General features: G+C 46.0%; 1 protein-coding gene across 9 annotated transcripts in view; it reads right to left on the bottom strand.

Annotated features, from left to right (window-relative positions):
• Positions 1-1,717: 1,717 nt before the first annotated feature.
• The window catches only part of LOC139378989 (peroxisome proliferator-activated receptor gamma coactivator 1-alpha-like), a 60,136-nt gene continuing 45,043 nt past the window's right edge, over positions 1,718-16,810 (bottom strand). For all 9 annotated transcript variants that reach the window (XM_071121672.1, XM_071121667.1, XM_071121671.1 and 6 more), the window contains exons 8-13: positions 14,609-15,845; positions 12,449-12,541; positions 11,714-11,834; positions 7,588-7,709; positions 7,055-7,206; positions 1,718-4,518 (exon numbers count right to left, since the gene is read on the bottom strand). In XM_071121672.1, coding sequence (XP_070977773.1) covers positions 4,415-4,518; positions 7,055-7,206; positions 7,588-7,709; positions 11,714-11,834; positions 12,449-12,541; positions 14,609-15,845 — 1,829 coding nt within the window. In that variant the 3' untranslated portion in view covers positions 1,718-4,414. The remainder of the gene's footprint in view (positions 4,519-7,054; positions 7,207-7,587; positions 7,710-11,713; positions 11,835-12,448; positions 12,542-14,608; positions 15,846-16,810) is intronic.

Here is a 16,810-nt window from a genome sequence, read left to right on the forward strand (position 1 = left end):
CAATGAATCATGTGCTTGCCCGAGAATAAACTGGTCCTGATACTAAATTACGGGTAGCATTATACATGTTCCACCCCACAGCCTTTAATGAACTAGTCTTGAGTAGTGTAATATTCTTATCAAGGTTTTCTTCCCCCCCTTCCACCCTGACCTGCATACTTTGTATGCGAGAGGCAAAAAGGTGTGGGAAACGTGTGAGAAACAAGGTGCTTGTTGTTAAAAACTGCCTTAAGGCCTCAATGACTTGACGATTTATTTCAAAATAAAAGTTTAATGCGACTTTGATTAGACTTCATTCTATGCTCAAGTTTAATACGTCTACTTTAAAATGGTCCATTTTTTACTCCACGGAGCGTTTGGACGACAGTGCCAACCCTAATACCAGTGCTACTCAATGAAGTGGAGGAAGGACAATGGCCGCCCCGCAACTCTAAACAGCATCTCCTGTTTGTCCTGGAGAGAACCGAAGCTGATCAAACCCCATTATCTGCAAGGCTTCCACTTACTGTTCCCTTGCTTTTCCCCTCCCCCTTTCCCCCATCACGATAGGATGCCCGACATGATCTGTTATGTGTTTTTTATTATTAACCAGTAAGATAAGAACCTATCTGGATTGAGATTTCCCGGGACTATTTCATTCTGTGGAAAGGGCAAGCAGAGAGACCTCCAGCTGGAGTGCTGCAGCTGAGCTGAAATGAAAGCTGGCCACCACTTTTTCTCTGGGGCTAAACGGCAGCCCTTAATAAAAAACACAATCAGACCCCCAGCCTTAAAGTTTAATGCACATTCCTCCCACATTTCCCTTCAAACCGGCAGAAAAAAGGTTAGGGGGCTCGCAGTGAGAGGCCCAGCCACGAGGGCAACCTGCGAGCGATACAGTCATAATGAGCAGCCCGTCGCATATCAACGAAGCAATCATCAGCTTGCCAGTACTCCGTCGGCCATTTTGTGACTTTAATGAATTTGTCCTCTCAACTTTTTTAATTAACTTGCAGAGTCATGGTGCGCTGGGCTAAAGTTGTAGACATAGATAACTAGGAGAATATATAGCATCGCTCAGGTGATAGGAATATCAAAGAGGGGAAAGCTGGGGTCTAATTAATTTCTTAGTGGTGGAGAGTGGTAGCTGAGGGAGAAGGATCCAACACTTGAAGGCATTGAAATGTTACATGAGTAGACTTTCATTTCATACAGTCCATGATGCTAGAGAAACCTAATGCGCATATATATATATATATATATATATATCTCTGTCAAACCTACAGTAAATGCTAACAACTACAGGCAGTTTGGTCTCATGTCTAACATTGCACACAGTAAAACAGGTATGTTCATATATTAAGTTATAGCATAGAGGGTAGACTTCAAGGAAACGCCATTACAGTCATACCCAAATGAAATTGGTCACAATGATGCCTGACTAAGGCAAGTACACACTCTCACCATGACAATAAGAGAGGAAGCAGGAGGGATGAAGGTAAAGAAGAAAGTTACCTGACAGGACAGTTCCCAGTGAGTTTCTTTCAAACACATTTCCCTTTATTGACATGTTGAGGCTGATGAGAATTGCACATCAAAATAAAATTCACAAGAAAGTCATACAATAGGAACCACAAAAGGCATCGATTAGGACTTGGCAGAAGGCAATGTGGATAGGACACAAACAGGTAACAACCCAAAGCAACCCCCCCACCCACCCACCCCCCCAACACACACACATACAGTATCTGCCTATAAACAGACACACACACACGCTCACACTCGCAAACATTATTGTCCTTCCAAAAGAAACATGATCACCCAACAAACGTTTAAGCAGTGGCGAATTCCTCAGTAGTTCACATTAATAAAGAGTCTGCCACAGGTGACATTTTGAGGACCATAAGGTGTTATAATATATTGCTACTCTAGGCGATTTACAAAGCGAATTTTTTATTTTATTACAATGATTAAAGCCACATCTATCAAATGGGACGCGACGCCATTACCCATGCGCTGTACAGAAAATCTAAAAAGATGTTGAAATACAGGTGAAGGGGGAAGTATTTCCCCCACTGATTTTTGCCTCTTTGCATCAGGAGAATTAGCTCGTTTTCATCTACACAGTCAATCTTAATGAAAGGTGGCCTGTGATCAGTGAAGCTTTCATACAAAAAAGGTCCTACGTCTCGTGATGGAGCCAGTTTTTTCTCGTTACTTGGCTCTCACTATAAACAGGATATTAATTCAACCAGAAAGCACAAGGTTACCTTTAATGTCACGTCGAAGGTGCTGTGATATCTGGACTGTGTGGCAGCATCGCCTAATGGAAAATGGTGCAGTAGCATGCAGTATTGAGTAGTTTCTCTAGGCTTATAGGATGTCATTCAAGTACTGCCATTCAGACAGGAGAGCCTGATAGCCTAAGTAGTTTGTGCTTTATCGGCTGTCATTTAATAGACATGCGCTACACAGACAAATGTTTTGGTGCTAGGATGCTTGTTGCTGAACACTACAGTTTTAACACTGTGTTTTCCGTTGCATTCGTTTACATTTGTACAGTTGCCACATGGTTTCTACAGAAACACACAGACCCAAACTCACACTAAATGTGCAAACATGACTGTTGACTGACTAGAACATACTGTAAGTGTTCTCTGTTGGGTGATGAGTCATGTGACCGTGCTAAGAATGGAATGGAATCCCCGTATGTAGCCAGCGATTGGGTAATGGGTCGGATCTAAAACCACACAACAATATAAGCTAAAGTACAACTTTGAAAAATAATTTATTGCTTTTTTAAATACTTTTTCTTTCATTTATATTATTATTAATTATTTTTGTAATTACTGTGAATAATGTAAATATTATCAGCATGTATATATATTTTTTGAACATCAAATACAAGATTTAAAAAAAAATCTGGAAAGAAAATTGTAAACTTTTGTTTGGCATTCACATAATCAAGCGTGTGTGGAGCAACAAATCCGATTTTTACAGTGTGGTACAACAAAATACCTGCTAAATCATTTTATTGCTTCATGTTCTACGTGTATAAAGGAAAATAACGTGGTAGACATTTTGTCATGGCTGCAAACCACTGTTGTGGAGACAGAAGTCACTTGGACAATGAGCAGCATATCTCATCCCACTGTTTCGAGAAGATTATTAAGAAAATGTTGATTGTTTCTGAAAGGCATAGAAAGAAATATTCCCACAAAACTGTTATTTATTGTTCATCTTACCACTGATTGTAAATTAAATAACACAAATCTAATAACAATATAAATAGCTGAAATGTGTGAGGTACACCATGTGACATGGGAACCATAAATATTTTTGAGTCAAATATTAAAGTAAATAGATAAATATGCACGGTTTATCCTGTTTGAACAGATTAAACATAGTAGTAGTCTTTCCTCAAAGAGGATAACATTATCAAAACGAGAACCATAGAAATCATTGAAATCAAAATGAGTTGATACATACTGATTGTTTCAGAAATGATTCATAAAAATAACGGGGTTTGTTTTTTTACAATCATGAAAAAACACGTTAAAAATGCATTTTAGACTAGTTGTCTGAGGAAAAACACTGAGAAACTTTAAACATTAAAACTATAAATGGTTAACTTTTTATCCCAACAAAATAAAGGTCAAAAAAGGAGATTTGTTGACATGCTCCCTCGAAATGAGCCTCCAACACATTTTTACAATCATGTCATGTCCTCTAAACTTCATGTAGGTGTACAATATGTCTTACATCATTGTAATAACTACAGATCGACATTCTTAATTAAGAAAATTTCTTCATCAAAAGGCTGCATTTTACAGTGCATAGCTGTAACAAATAAAGAACTTTGTCTGATATGTACACAAAAAAATACAACATATTTTGATCATATCTGTAAATACAGGGCTACATTTTTGTCCGAAAATGTAGACAGCATTGTTATCTCTCGTTAATAGTGTAACACCACATCCAAACACCAGATTTTTTAAAAAGAAAAGAAAATCAGGCACAAAAAAAAAAAAAAGAAAAAGCCTGAACAACCTGCACATTTTCACCACTCAAAGCATTTGTTGGGTGTTTGTAGTGCTTGGAGAGAAAAATCTCATCAACGTCTTTGTCTTTCACTGACCGTTGTACAACAGTACAGCACACACATCTATCTGTACACAGGCTATGAGGATTCACTGGCTCTCCCGGTACTGTCTCTTCCCAGCTTCTTCAGAAGCTATGTTCATGTAAACATTGTTGTTAATATACTTTATATATATATATATATATATATAGGTCTATATATAGAGATTCATCTTTATATACTCTCTTACATAGAGTGTAAAACTTCTGGAAGTCTCGTAGTCGACGGACAGAAACATTAGTGAGGTATCAAGACATCCCTCTTTGTAGACAGCAGGTGACAGGGCAACTGTTACCTTCTCAGGCTGCACTGGGCCTCTTTCAGCAAGCTGTCGAAATCCATGGAGTCGTACTTGCTTTTAGTGGAGGCTGGATCAAAGTCGTCAGAATGGGAGTCTGAAACGAGAGATGGATATTGACGTCAGGGTTAAGCAGTCTAAGTGGTCTCCAATTCTTGTCACAAAATCACCTCTCACCTTTGTTTTGTTTTGCGTATTGAGGGGCAGTTTCCTGGACACATAAAGCATAGTCCGAGACTGAAAAGCATGGCAAGAATCTCCACTGAAATTCCTTTCAGTCCAGCACTAAGATGAATCTTTGTCCAGAACTGCCCCTAAATGTTTGACAACTCAAGTCATCGTGAATTAGTTATATTCTGAATACATCCATTTCAAAAGACGTTCAAACCATTTGGCATAATCCTATAAACAACTGCAAATCTGTATGACTATCTGCATCTATGTGAAGGGACTCATCTGAATCGGTTGCTTTTCAATAAGTCTGAAAGCTATCTGTACCCCCCCCCCCCCCCCCTACAATGTTTCATATCTCCCCACAAATTAGATGTTTAGACACCATTCATCTTTACATCATTCAAAGGCTCAGGGTGGAAAATAAAGCTTTTCTGATACTGAGCGACAAAATCGTCAAAACTGAGCGAGCGGCAGGGGGCATTTATTTTGATTGGTCGGCGCGATAATAAATGTGTCTTATCTCTCGTGGCAGACAGCTTCACAAATGGGGCCCCCACACGGGCAGCAGCACGCTTTGAGAGCTTGAGAAATGGGAATGACCATGGCATGCAGGAGATGCCAGTCGTGATCTAATGCTATGGCCAAGGGGTACGCCGCGCACCTTGAGGGATGACAAATACCCATGTGCACTACTTAGAACTAATGGACAGTCAAAAAAAAAAATGAGACGAGACGAGAAAGCCAGGCAAGATTGAGAGGAGGAACTGAGGCCGCTACTGCATGACATTATTTAAGTTCCCTCGCTTTGAACAGGAAGTATTTTCCTCTCCCTTTCTTTTATCCTACCCCCGTCATGGGCAGTTTGGGATAAACTGGTCTTTCTCTCTAAAAAAAGAGAAGGAAGCAGAATGAAGGTCTTTCTTTTCATCCCGAAACTGATTAGTAGTGTCAGTCGTCAATGTCTTTCCTCAAGGGCCTGGGATTAACGCATCGTCGCTGTACACTTCACAAACGTCCACGCCATGAATGCCACTGGTTTCAGGCCCGAGCCTCAGAAATAAACATTAACGTCTTTGTTCCTTGGAAGAACATTCCATGTTCTTTCCTCTGCTGTGACCTACTGACCTCCCAGTTCGCCCTGCATTAAACATTCCCCGCCCTACGCTTTGTCGTGGAACGAATGTCGAGTGGAAAATAGGAACAACAATACAAGCCCCACTTGGCATCTTAACCGCCATCATCAAATGGACCAAATGACACACAGACGAGCATCCATCTTGATGGACTGACTGACTCCGGCTATAGTGCTATTTAAACATCGCCCCCAGTGTCTACCGTCTGTTAATGATAGTGGGGCTATAGTAAAGAGAGGATGGAAAAAGGAGGGATGGAGACCCCACTTTCTGTTCTGGTTTTCAACAGGCGTCTACGTAGGGAGAAGCCAAGATTTGTCTCAGTGCCTTGCATTATTTATCAAATGCGTCATCCGGCACTATAGCCGTGTCCTTCTGAACAATGAGTGCAGTCTTTCGGGCGTATACGCTTTCTTTTTCCGTTCATGCACTCGCACGTTGTGTACCTTTTCCTCAGATTAATCGACTAGCTCTACCCGTGCTTTTAAGTCGCCGGCACTTTGTAGGGCTGCCGCCATGAGGAGCCGACCCTGTGTCAGCGTCTGTGTCCAAAAGCATGAGGAAGAGAGTGCTGATTATTAGTCAATCAGGCCTCTGCTGTTAGGCTCGTTTCCTCCCTCCCTCCCTCCCTCCCTCCCTCCCTCCCTCCCTCCCTCCCTCCCTCCCTCCCTCCCTCCCTCCCTCCCTCCCTCCCTCCCTCGGTGGATGACACGCTGCTAGGTAACACAGCGAGGTCTTGCCTCTGTTGAACACCACAACAGCTGGCAACAGACGGAGGCTCACCCAGGAGGGAGGGGCTGAGGGGATTTAACCTTGCACCCCTCTTCCCTTCATCCCTCCCTCCCTCCCTCTCTCCTTCCATCTACCTACCTTTCTTTACCCTCCAGAGCATAAAATATACATGCCTGTATATAGGGTATCAAAACAAACCGCGGACTAGCTTTTAAAGGGCATCGTTCTCTTTCTTCCCAATTCCACACTTCTCGAGTATCGACTAAGTACAAAGATATAGGCTGTGAACAATTGAATGGAACAATGCCTCTCCATTCCTCAAGATATACTCCTATATGGGTGCTGGTTAAAGGGGAATTGTACACAGATTGACCCCTGAACTGTTTTTGCCCGTGATGACTGGAAGGTAGACTCTAACGCTTGAGGCAGGGTGATAAGAGTAAAAATAAGCTTTTTGGTTTTGAAAGGCATCATTCGAGCCTTTTTGCTTCCCGGCTTCCTGACCCTCCCCTCCATCCTTCACTCCCTTTGACAGTCTGCGTGTATTAGCAGAAGCTCCAGGGTTCTCCCGAGCAACAACAAAGCAGCACTTACCCAAGTCTGTATAATTCGATTTGCAGAACTGCTTTTGTCCACCGAAGCACAGCTCGAACTGGGGCTCGTTTGACCGGCGCAAGGTGTGTCCGTTTTCAAGGGCAGCGACGGCGTCACAAGTGTAGCGGTAGGTGATGAAGCCAAAATTGTCCCTGCGGTCAAGAACAGAAAATGAAAAGTCAAACCAACAACGTCAGGTTCTCTTCTGGTAGCGGACATCCAGACTATTTATATGCAAAAGAGAAATCAATAAAAATGTATCTTTGGGGCTTTTTATAGGCTAGGGATAGATAGGATAACAGACATGACTGGAATGCAAACAAGCGCCCTCCTGCCCTGCGTCTACTCCTGACTTTGACATAGAAGTCGATGCAAAGCCCAAAGTTTTCTGTGTTCCACCTAACCCAGAGGGTAGAAATGAAGGGAACGATGTACTACAATGAATCCTATTACACCCCACCCCCCCCCCCCCTCCCCCCCATAAACCCAACACACAAACACACACATGCGAGCACACAGTCCCGGGGCCTTACCCGTCATCTCTCAGGTTCACGGCACACTCTTCGATCTCGCCGAAGACTTCAAAGCGCCGCTTCAGCTCGGTCCGCGTGCTGTCGGACCTCAGTCTCCCCACGTACACCACCCGTCTCTCCTCCTGCTCATTAACGGAGAGAGAGAGGGAGAGAGATTAAAGGAGGAGTATATTCCTCTCCTTTCTGCTGTTCCCTCCCCTTCAGGCCCACTCGGTGGCCGTAATGAACTACTCGGAACTCCTGATGGCGAGCGCTGACTCGAGGCCACCCTTTTGTCACATCGCTCTTGTTTTTTTCCCCTGTTGATTGGTCGGGCTGTGCTAAATACCTCCTCTTATCTGATAGGACAGATTCGTTATGGTCCCTTGTCTTTTTTTCTTTTTTCCCCCCTAGCCTTTATAGAACCGTATACATTAAGACTATCAGAGTTTTGCTCTTCCTCTTTCGTTTTGTGGTCTGAGAACCTAAAATGAGCCAATGAGTTGTTTGGTATTACACAACTTAAGAAGCCTGTATCTGTAGTCAAAAGAGGACAAATGCATTTTTAAGTGTCCTTCAATTATGGGTAACTGTTGCACTAGAGAATTAGACCTCTCGCTTGGCTCTGAATATCAGACAATAAGCTGCCGTTACACAAACACCATTAAAGAAACCTGTACGAAACACCATTACTAAGAACAGGCCGTGGGGGAGAAAACACCATTACTAAGAACAGGCCGTGGGGGAGAAAACACCATTACTAAGAACAGGCCGTGGGGGAGAAAACACCATTACTAAGAACAGGCCGTGGGGGAGAAAACACCATTACTAAGAACAGGCCGTGGGGTGAGAAAATACCATTACTAAGAACAGGCCGTGGGGGAGAAAACACCATTTTCCACGAACCACAAAGGACACAAAGGTCACACCGGCATAATTTAGACCTACCGCACGAGGCTGCAATTATGGTTGTGGGAGCAATTTAATTGCATCTGCTAATCATATAATGCAGAACAAGCCTCTAGGCTGTTGTATAACTGGAATTATTTATTCACTCATTTACTTGCCATTACTGGGGCGAGTCTATAGAGATCCATTCAAATGTTGAATGCTACCCCGGGGCCACTGGTAACTGATACATGTAAATCAGTCACCTGGTAGTGCAACTCGAAGTTCACCTCCGCAAAGAACCTAGACTAAGGTTCTGTTCCAAATAGCACCCTACTCCCTACATAGTGCACTACTTTTGAGCAGAGCTTTATGGGCCCTGGTCAAAAGTAGTGCACTAAACTCAGCAAAAAAAGAAACATCCCCTTTTCAGGACCCTGTCTTTCAAAGATAATTCGTAAAAATCCAAATACCTTCACAGATCTTCATTGTAAAGGGTTTAAACACTGTTTCCCATGCTTGTTCACTGAAGCATAAACAATTAATGAACATGCACCTGTGCACCTCTTAACGGTCGTTAAGACACTCACTGCTTACAGACGGTAGGAAAATACAGTCACAGTTATGAAAACTTAGGACACTAAAGAGGCCTTTCTACTGACTCTGAAAAACACCAAAAGAAAGATGCCCAGGGTCCCGGCTCATCTGTGTGAATGTGCCTTAGGCATGCTGCAAGGAGGCATGAGGACTGCAGATGTGGCCAGGGCAATAAATTGCAATGTCCGTACTGTGAGACGCCTAAGACAGCGCTACTAGTAATAACACCTGAACAGGATCATCCGAACATCACACCTGCGGGACAGGTACAGGATGGCAACAACAACTGCCCGAGTTACACCAGGAACGCACAATCCCTACATCGGTGCTCAGACTGTCCGCAATAGGCTGAGAGAGGCTGGACTGAGGGCTTGTAGACCTGTTGTAAGGCAGGTCCTCACCAGACATCACCGGCAACAACGTCGCCTATGGGCACAAACCCACCGTTGCTGGACCAGAAAGGAAGGGCAAAAAGTGCTCTTCACTGACAGGTCGAGGTTCTGTCTCCCCATAGGGTGATGGTCGGATTCACGTTTATTGTCGAAGGAATGAGTGTTACACAGAGGCCTGTACTCTGGAGTGGGATCAATTTGGAGGTGGAGGGTCCGTCATGGTCTGAGGCGGTGTGTCACAGCATCATCGGACTGAGCTTGGTGTCATTGCAGGAAATCTCAACGCTATGTGTTACAGGGAAGACATCCTCCTCCCTCATGTGGTACCCTTCCTGCAGGCTCATCCTGACATTACCCTCCAGCATGACAATGCCACCAGCCATACCGTTCGTTATGTGTGTGATTTCCTGCAAGACAGGAATGTCAGTGTTCTGCCATGGCCAGCGAAGAGCCCGGATCTCAATCCCATTGAGCACGTTGGATCGGAGGGTGAGGGCTAGGGCCATTCCCCCCAGAAATGTCCGGGAACTTGCAGGTGCCTTGGTGGAAGAGTGGGGTAACACCTCACAGCACAAACTGGCAAATCTGGTGCAGTCCACGAGGAGGAGATGCACTGCAGTATTTAATGCAGCTGGTGGCCACACCTGATACTGACTGTTACTTTTGATTTTGACCCCCCCTTTGTTCAGGGACACATTATTCAATTTCTGTTAGTCACATGTCTGTGGAACTTGTTCAGTTTATGTCTCAGTTGTTGAATCTTGTTATGTTCATACAAATATTTACACATGTTAAGTTTACTGAAAATAAATGCAGTTGACAGTGAGAGAACGTTTCTTTTTTTGCTGAGTTTATATAGGGAATAGGGTGCCTTATGGGATACATTCTAAATGGTAAGACATGCGCTCCAATCCTCAAAAAAATACAAATGAACCGTAATATTCAGTATTGTTATTTTTTCTTATCCTCCCTTCACATACAGTATGAGACAAAGTGTTTGCTGAATTAGGGATTTAGATGCTGACAATTGAAAAATACGCCGGCTTTCCGAGACGGCACCCCGAGGCTGGCCGTCTGTGTGTGTGTGTGTGTGTGTCTGTGTGTGTTGCCCTCGCATCATCTGGCCTCCCAAACCTCTACTGACAGCTTGGCTTTGCTGCCCGTAATTGTCTCACCTAAAATGTATGCAGGCCAAAGATAGCGTGTGTGCATTATTTGACGTGCACATTTATCATCCTGTGTTAGCATGTTTAAAATGTGTGCAATCTCACACAGAGACAGGTAGAGAACGGAGAATTGATATTCATCCCATTTTCATTGAATTTGAACTAGATCACTGGAAAGATTCCTTATTTAAACAGTGTACATTTCCATGGCAGTGAATTTCCTTTTTTTAGCCTTGTTCCCTCTCTCCCTCTCTTCCTGTTTCTAACATCTGCCCCTGTGGTGTGATTAATAAGATCCGACACCGTTCCCAGACGCTGGAGACTTTTAAAAATACACAACCCTGAGATAAAGAGGAAACGCGTGGAGCCCTGAATGATTCAGTGACTCACTTTGCATCTATTCATTCATTACAGAGGAACAGTAGGCAGCAGGCACGGCAACGAGCCCTCAACTGTCTGCCCTGTCTAGGTAGTGCAGAGGGTGTGTGAGACAGCGATGGGCACAGCCGGGCTATATTAATACCAGGCTGCCATTAGAAGGACGAGAGAAAGACAGAGAGAGCGAGAGAGAGAGAGAGAGAAGGGGGGGGGTGAGAGATGGGCAGAGAGAGAGAGAGATTCACTGAGTATACAAAACATGAAGGATACCTGCTCTTTCTGTGACAAAGACTGACCAGGTGAAAGCTATGATTCCTTATTGATGTCACTTGTTAAATCCACTTCAAAATCAGTGTAGATGAAGGGGAGGAGAGAGGGTTAAGAAGTATTTTTAAGCCTTGAGACAATTGAGACATGGATTGTGTATGTAAGTGCGTTTGAATGGGGTATGGTAGTAGGTGCCAGGCTGCTGGGTTTGTCTCACTCAACAGTTTCCTGTTTGTATCAAGAATGGTCCACCACCCAAAGGACATCCAGCCAACTTGCCACAATGTTGGGAAGCATTGCAGTCAACATGCGCCACCATCATGGTGGAACGCTTTTGACACCTTGTAGAGTCCACGCCCCGACGAGTTGAGGCTGTTCTGAGGTGCAACTCAATATTAGGAAGGTGTTCCTAATGTTTGAAATACTCAGAATATAAGACAAAATGACAGGGGAACTCACTATTGCTTTTTCCCTTTGCCTCTCCCTCTGCTCAGCCCTCTCAAACTCCCTCTTCTGGTAGTCCTGGCGATACTCCTCCCGCTTCAGACACTCGTGCTGGTATTCCTCGTAGCTGTCGTACCTGCGGAGGGACGAAACCAAACCCATCACTTTCACTGTCCTCCACCGCCCTTCCGCTGTCCTTCCAACATCTGCCCTTCATTTTCACGTCCGCACTTATAAAACGTATCGGCCGAAACCCCACCAAGGAGTTGGGCTAAATGTCCCCCTTCCCGGAGGGGTGGAGAAACAAACAAAGGCATTAATAAGAAGATGCCTTCTCCTGGTCGTAAAGGTTATGGATCCTGCAGGAGAGGCCCACGGGAGAGAGCGGGTGAGATGCACAGTAGAGAGCTGGACAGCTGCCACTGTCAGCCCTACTTCACATCATTACTTTCAGCTTAGTTAGAGCTTCATCCGGGGAGAAAAAGTGCAACTTTCGTCAGATGTGGCCATGCATTGGAGAGATGGGAAAATAGGACTGTGGGCTTGTCTGGTGTCATCTGGCTAATCAATGGCTAAGGAAGGAGTGCCAATATTCAACACCGTGTTCCACAATCCTGCTGGTTTTCAGTCAATACATATGTTTTGGTTACAAGGCAAGGATGAAAACTAACTTCAATTGAAGGAACTGGATCATGAGGGACCCGAGCTGTTTACCCCTGGTTTAGTGTAAGGGATGTGTTGAACCCTTACCGTGGCCTGCGACTGAGGGGGGATCTGGACTGTGAGTGAGGGCTTTTGTGGGTCCTGGACCGCAAAGTGCTGGAGTCCATGTTGTGGCGAGACCTGCAAAAACAGAATACATATTAATCACCAAGATGTCAATCATCTGGAGTCTAATAATAAAGTATTGTCTAAATGTAACTGTGCATTCTGCGTAATTCAGTCTTATCGACTGCGAGCATTATTCCAATAAATTAAATCATATCTGAGATGGGTATCTGTGAATCCGATAAAATTGTCTAGACATACTTAGGCATTCCTCATTCATATCCTTTCCTTACAAGATTACAGAGCCACACTGTCAAATCTGACCATTTAAAAAAACCCACAAAGTCCTAATATATTCAGCAATATTTTCAGAACGCTTTTCCCAAGTTTGACCGAATTTGACTTCCTTCACTCTTCCCCTCCACAGTACAGCTGGGTTTAAATGTTCTCACCTTTCCTCCCACCAGGGCCAGTATGTACTGTACAAGCACCACGTATCTATGTTAAATGAGGGGAAGTTCCTTAGGCCCCGCGGCCAAACGCTAAAGTTAGTATCCCGACAGAGTACAGGCTCTTTAGCTCCCATTGCTTTATTATTGACCTGATGCTGAAGAAGGGAGACTTGAATAATAGAAGGAGAGAAGTTAGGCTATGGTCCAACGTCCACAGAGTTAAGGAAGTGGAGAGTTTGAAAAGAGAGAGGGGGAGTAGAGAGACTTGAGGACATTTTGTTGAACATTTTTCACAAAGTTCTTGAGATACTCGGGTATCCCTGACCTTTTACGAGGTTACTTTTTCCCCGCTGTTCTTCTTTCAACCTCTAACCTGGACATCTTTAGCAACCTAGTGACCGTCTCTGTGTACTGTATCATAACGTTGGCGATAGTCCTCAGCCTGAATGATTTATCAAGGATATACTGCAAAACAGAAGGCAAAGCTCACCTCCATTGAGACTGACCTTTCAGTAACCCAGCAAACCAATTCACTTATGAGCGTGAGGGAAGTGAATGAATAGTCTATCCAGTTTGCAAGGCACTCAATGCAAGACTGCTGAAAGTATACCTACTGTATATCCGTTCCCTTTGCTCTGATCAAAGGGAACCATGGGAAATGTAGTTTTTCCTGGGCTGCTGTGATGATGCACATTGTTTTCAGAGGAGGGGATAAAGAACTAAACTCCCCAGATTTGGCTTTCATCTCTGGGGACAAAGAAGGGGTCTCGCCTGGCGCTCAATGAAACAACAGCTGCTGCCTAAAACAACACGCGCCGCATCAAATAGTAGATCCCGGGAAAACGGAGGTGGGAATGAGAGTGACAAAACGCTCCGATAACAGTCATTGCCAGGGGAAAGGAGGCTTTGACAACGTTGAAGCAACCAAAGCACAACACCTCAGGCACCGCTCATTTTCCTAGTTGCCGCCTTCTCTGATATACAGTTTTGATCTCACAGTTTGACTAACACACCAAACCTCCTCGTCTGGTATCTGCTAGTGGAACCCTGGGTCTGCATGTACAAGCTTCTCAGAGTATGAGTACTGATCTAGGATCAGTTTCCTCAGTTAGATCACAATGAATAAGATTACATGTACAGGAGGGGCCTGATCCTAGATCTGCTCTGTAGTTAAGCACTGAGACGGTTGAGCTTGGCTAGCCTCACTACACCAGCCTAACACAATCCACCGTCTAGTAGTCCAGCCAGGAAGGATTCTCCCTGGCCCCGTCACACTCTCTCCTGTTGTTAAAGCCTCTTTCACCAGGAACATAACAAGTCTTCTCTGTGGTTGGGGATGCAGAAGCAGCTAGAGGCCCCATTCCGGGGAGACTGGAGAGCCTCATACTGCAGGGCCTATCCTCTCCTGACACCGTCTCTGACGGCTGAGGAGACCTGTTTACACGACTGAGCTGTCCACCTCCTGCCGGGAGCACCGTCAGAGCCGCCCATAACGCTTAGGCAACGTTCAAACAACAGAAGGGAAACGTCTCCCACCAGGAGGGAACGTGCTAGTTGGCTGTATTCCTATATTCACACTGGCAGTCTACTTAGAATGAAGCTAAGCAGTAGATATTTTGGGCATGATGTCTAAGTGGTGTGGTAGTACGGACATGGGAACCTAGCTACAGTGAGTAGAGGGTTTACTCACCTGGAGGAGGGGCGTCCGTCAGGCGAGCTGGAGAGGGAGCGCCTCCGGTGGTGGGAGGAGGAACTGCGGGATCGGGATCGGGAGTGAGAGCGGGAGGAGGGGGAGCCTGAGTGGGGCCAGTGGAAGTGTCTGGGGGAGAGGAGGAGGGAGGAGGGGGGCGAGACGGAGCCCCGTGAGGGGGAGCAGCTGGACAGCGAGCAGGACGGCGAGCAGGACTCGAAAAGCAGGTCCAAAGGGATGCCCTCCCAGGGGTAGAGGAAGTGCCCCTCGACGCCTTGACCCTCCAGCTCCTCGTGGAAGGGAGAGAGGCCCGGGTGCAGGTACCCAGTAGAACCAGACCCAGAACTAGGGAGCTTGGGGTAGTTCTCGTACCCAGCAGGGCTCTCTTTGGGGGTCTGCAGGGCTCCGGCCATCTCCCCTCCTCCCCGTCTCCCCTCCTCCACCACCACCTCCTCCCCCTTCTCACCCTGGCTATAGATGGCTTGCTGGGGGCGGCCAAAGTGCTTGTTGAGCTCCGCCCGGATATCCTGGTCTCGCAGGGGCTGCTTCCTGCTGGCAGAGTGCTGGTCCCCTTCTGGGGTCTGTGGTGGGTGTGGTTTGTCCTGGGTGATGGGGGTCCGGTCCTGCCCCCGAGCCTCCTTACCCACAGGGGAAGAGCTCTGCTGCTGCTGCAGCTGCTTGGCCAAAGAAGATGAAGATGGAGGAGGAGATGTAGAGGATGAAGAGGAGGAGGAGGGTGGCATGGCTGAGTCCTTACATTCCACATGCCTGTCCTCCGCCACACCCGGATTGGATTTCAGAGGGGCTGTCGTAGTAGTCGTCATGGTAACGGTAGCGTTAGCCGCATTAGTGTTAGCGCCGGCGGCAGGGTCCTGTTTTGTGCTGGTCGCCGTGGACTGACAATAGTCGTGGTCACCGTAGCAGCGAGGCTGGACACTCCGCTTGTTGTTGCCGCAGCAGCGCTCCTCCTTGCAGCCCCCTGTCGTCGCAGCAACCACAGAGGTGGGGAGGGCAGTGGACGCTTTGCTTAGCTGGGCGTACAGCTCAGTCTGCTCTGGGCCCTTCCTGCCTGGGGCCGAGGTTGGGGCTAGGGGCCTGCAGGGTTTCGCCTCGCTCAGCCGAGCCCTCTTGCACGCCAGGGCAGATGGGGAGCATGAAGACAACTTGGTTTTGATCGATGCTTTGAAAGGGTTCTCTTGACTGACTTTGTGGGGGGGCGTGGTAGGTGGTGTCAAACCTGGAGAGAGGGAGGTAGGGAGAGAGGGGGAGAGAGAGAGAGAGAGAGAAAGAGAGAGAGAGAGAAAGAGAGAGAGAGAGAGAGAAAGAGAGAGAGAGGGTCGATAAAAGAGAATGGAAATATAATGCATTCTTCCTCCCCACCTTCCACCCTCTCCTCGCACTCCCTACAACCTGTTTAAAGACAGTGGACACACACAGGGGTTGATTAAAATATTAACTTTCATCCCTGGTCCTAATCCTGATCCGTATTTTATTGCAATCTTGACAGATTAATGCAATGCTCTGTGTAATTTAATATGGTGGAGCCGCTACACGGCTCGGCTACCACCGCCATCCCTCCCTGACCTTGGACCATCCCTCAATCAGGAAGAAAAGAAAAACATTGGCAGCAGACAAACATCCTCCTCGAAGTGGAGCGTCCTTCGAACATGTAACCGTCGAATCTAGCCGACACGTTGGACGATGGCCAAGCGATTTCAATAAAAGCAAAGGCCTTTTGGCTCAGGTTTGAAAATCTATCACAAGTGTCCTATGTTTTGGGCTTCTGCTCTCTACTGCAAGTCAAGGTGGCGAGATATGTCAGGCAGCGAGATGTGTCAGTTTCCGGCACTGCATGTTGCTATAGCGTGCCACTGTGCTGTCATATGATAGTGGCGGCTTGGTGCGGGGGAGATGTCTGACTGGTAATGGAGGCTCAGTGTCTGTCGGGGGAATGGGTTGTCATTTTTCTCAGATCCTGCTTGCCTCTCTGTGGCTCGTGCCGAACCCGACCCCTCCTGACAAGTTTACGAGCCGACAGATGGCAGTTATATGGGAAGTCCTGAGATGGGCCTGCTTTATAGCATTGTTAACTATCACGCAAAAAACCAGCGCTAGGTAGGCAGTCCCTTTCCTTCTGTCTCCCTCTCGTCTCTTCCCTCCTTTTTCCCGTTCTGTCTTCCACTCCGGTTCAATCTCTCGTTC

The sequence above is a fragment of the Oncorhynchus clarkii genome, chromosome 21, assembly GCF_045791955.1.
Source record: "Oncorhynchus clarkii lewisi isolate Uvic-CL-2024 chromosome 21, UVic_Ocla_1.0, whole genome shotgun sequence".
Lineage (NCBI taxonomy): Eukaryota > Metazoa > Chordata > Actinopteri > Salmoniformes > Salmonidae > Oncorhynchus > Oncorhynchus clarkii.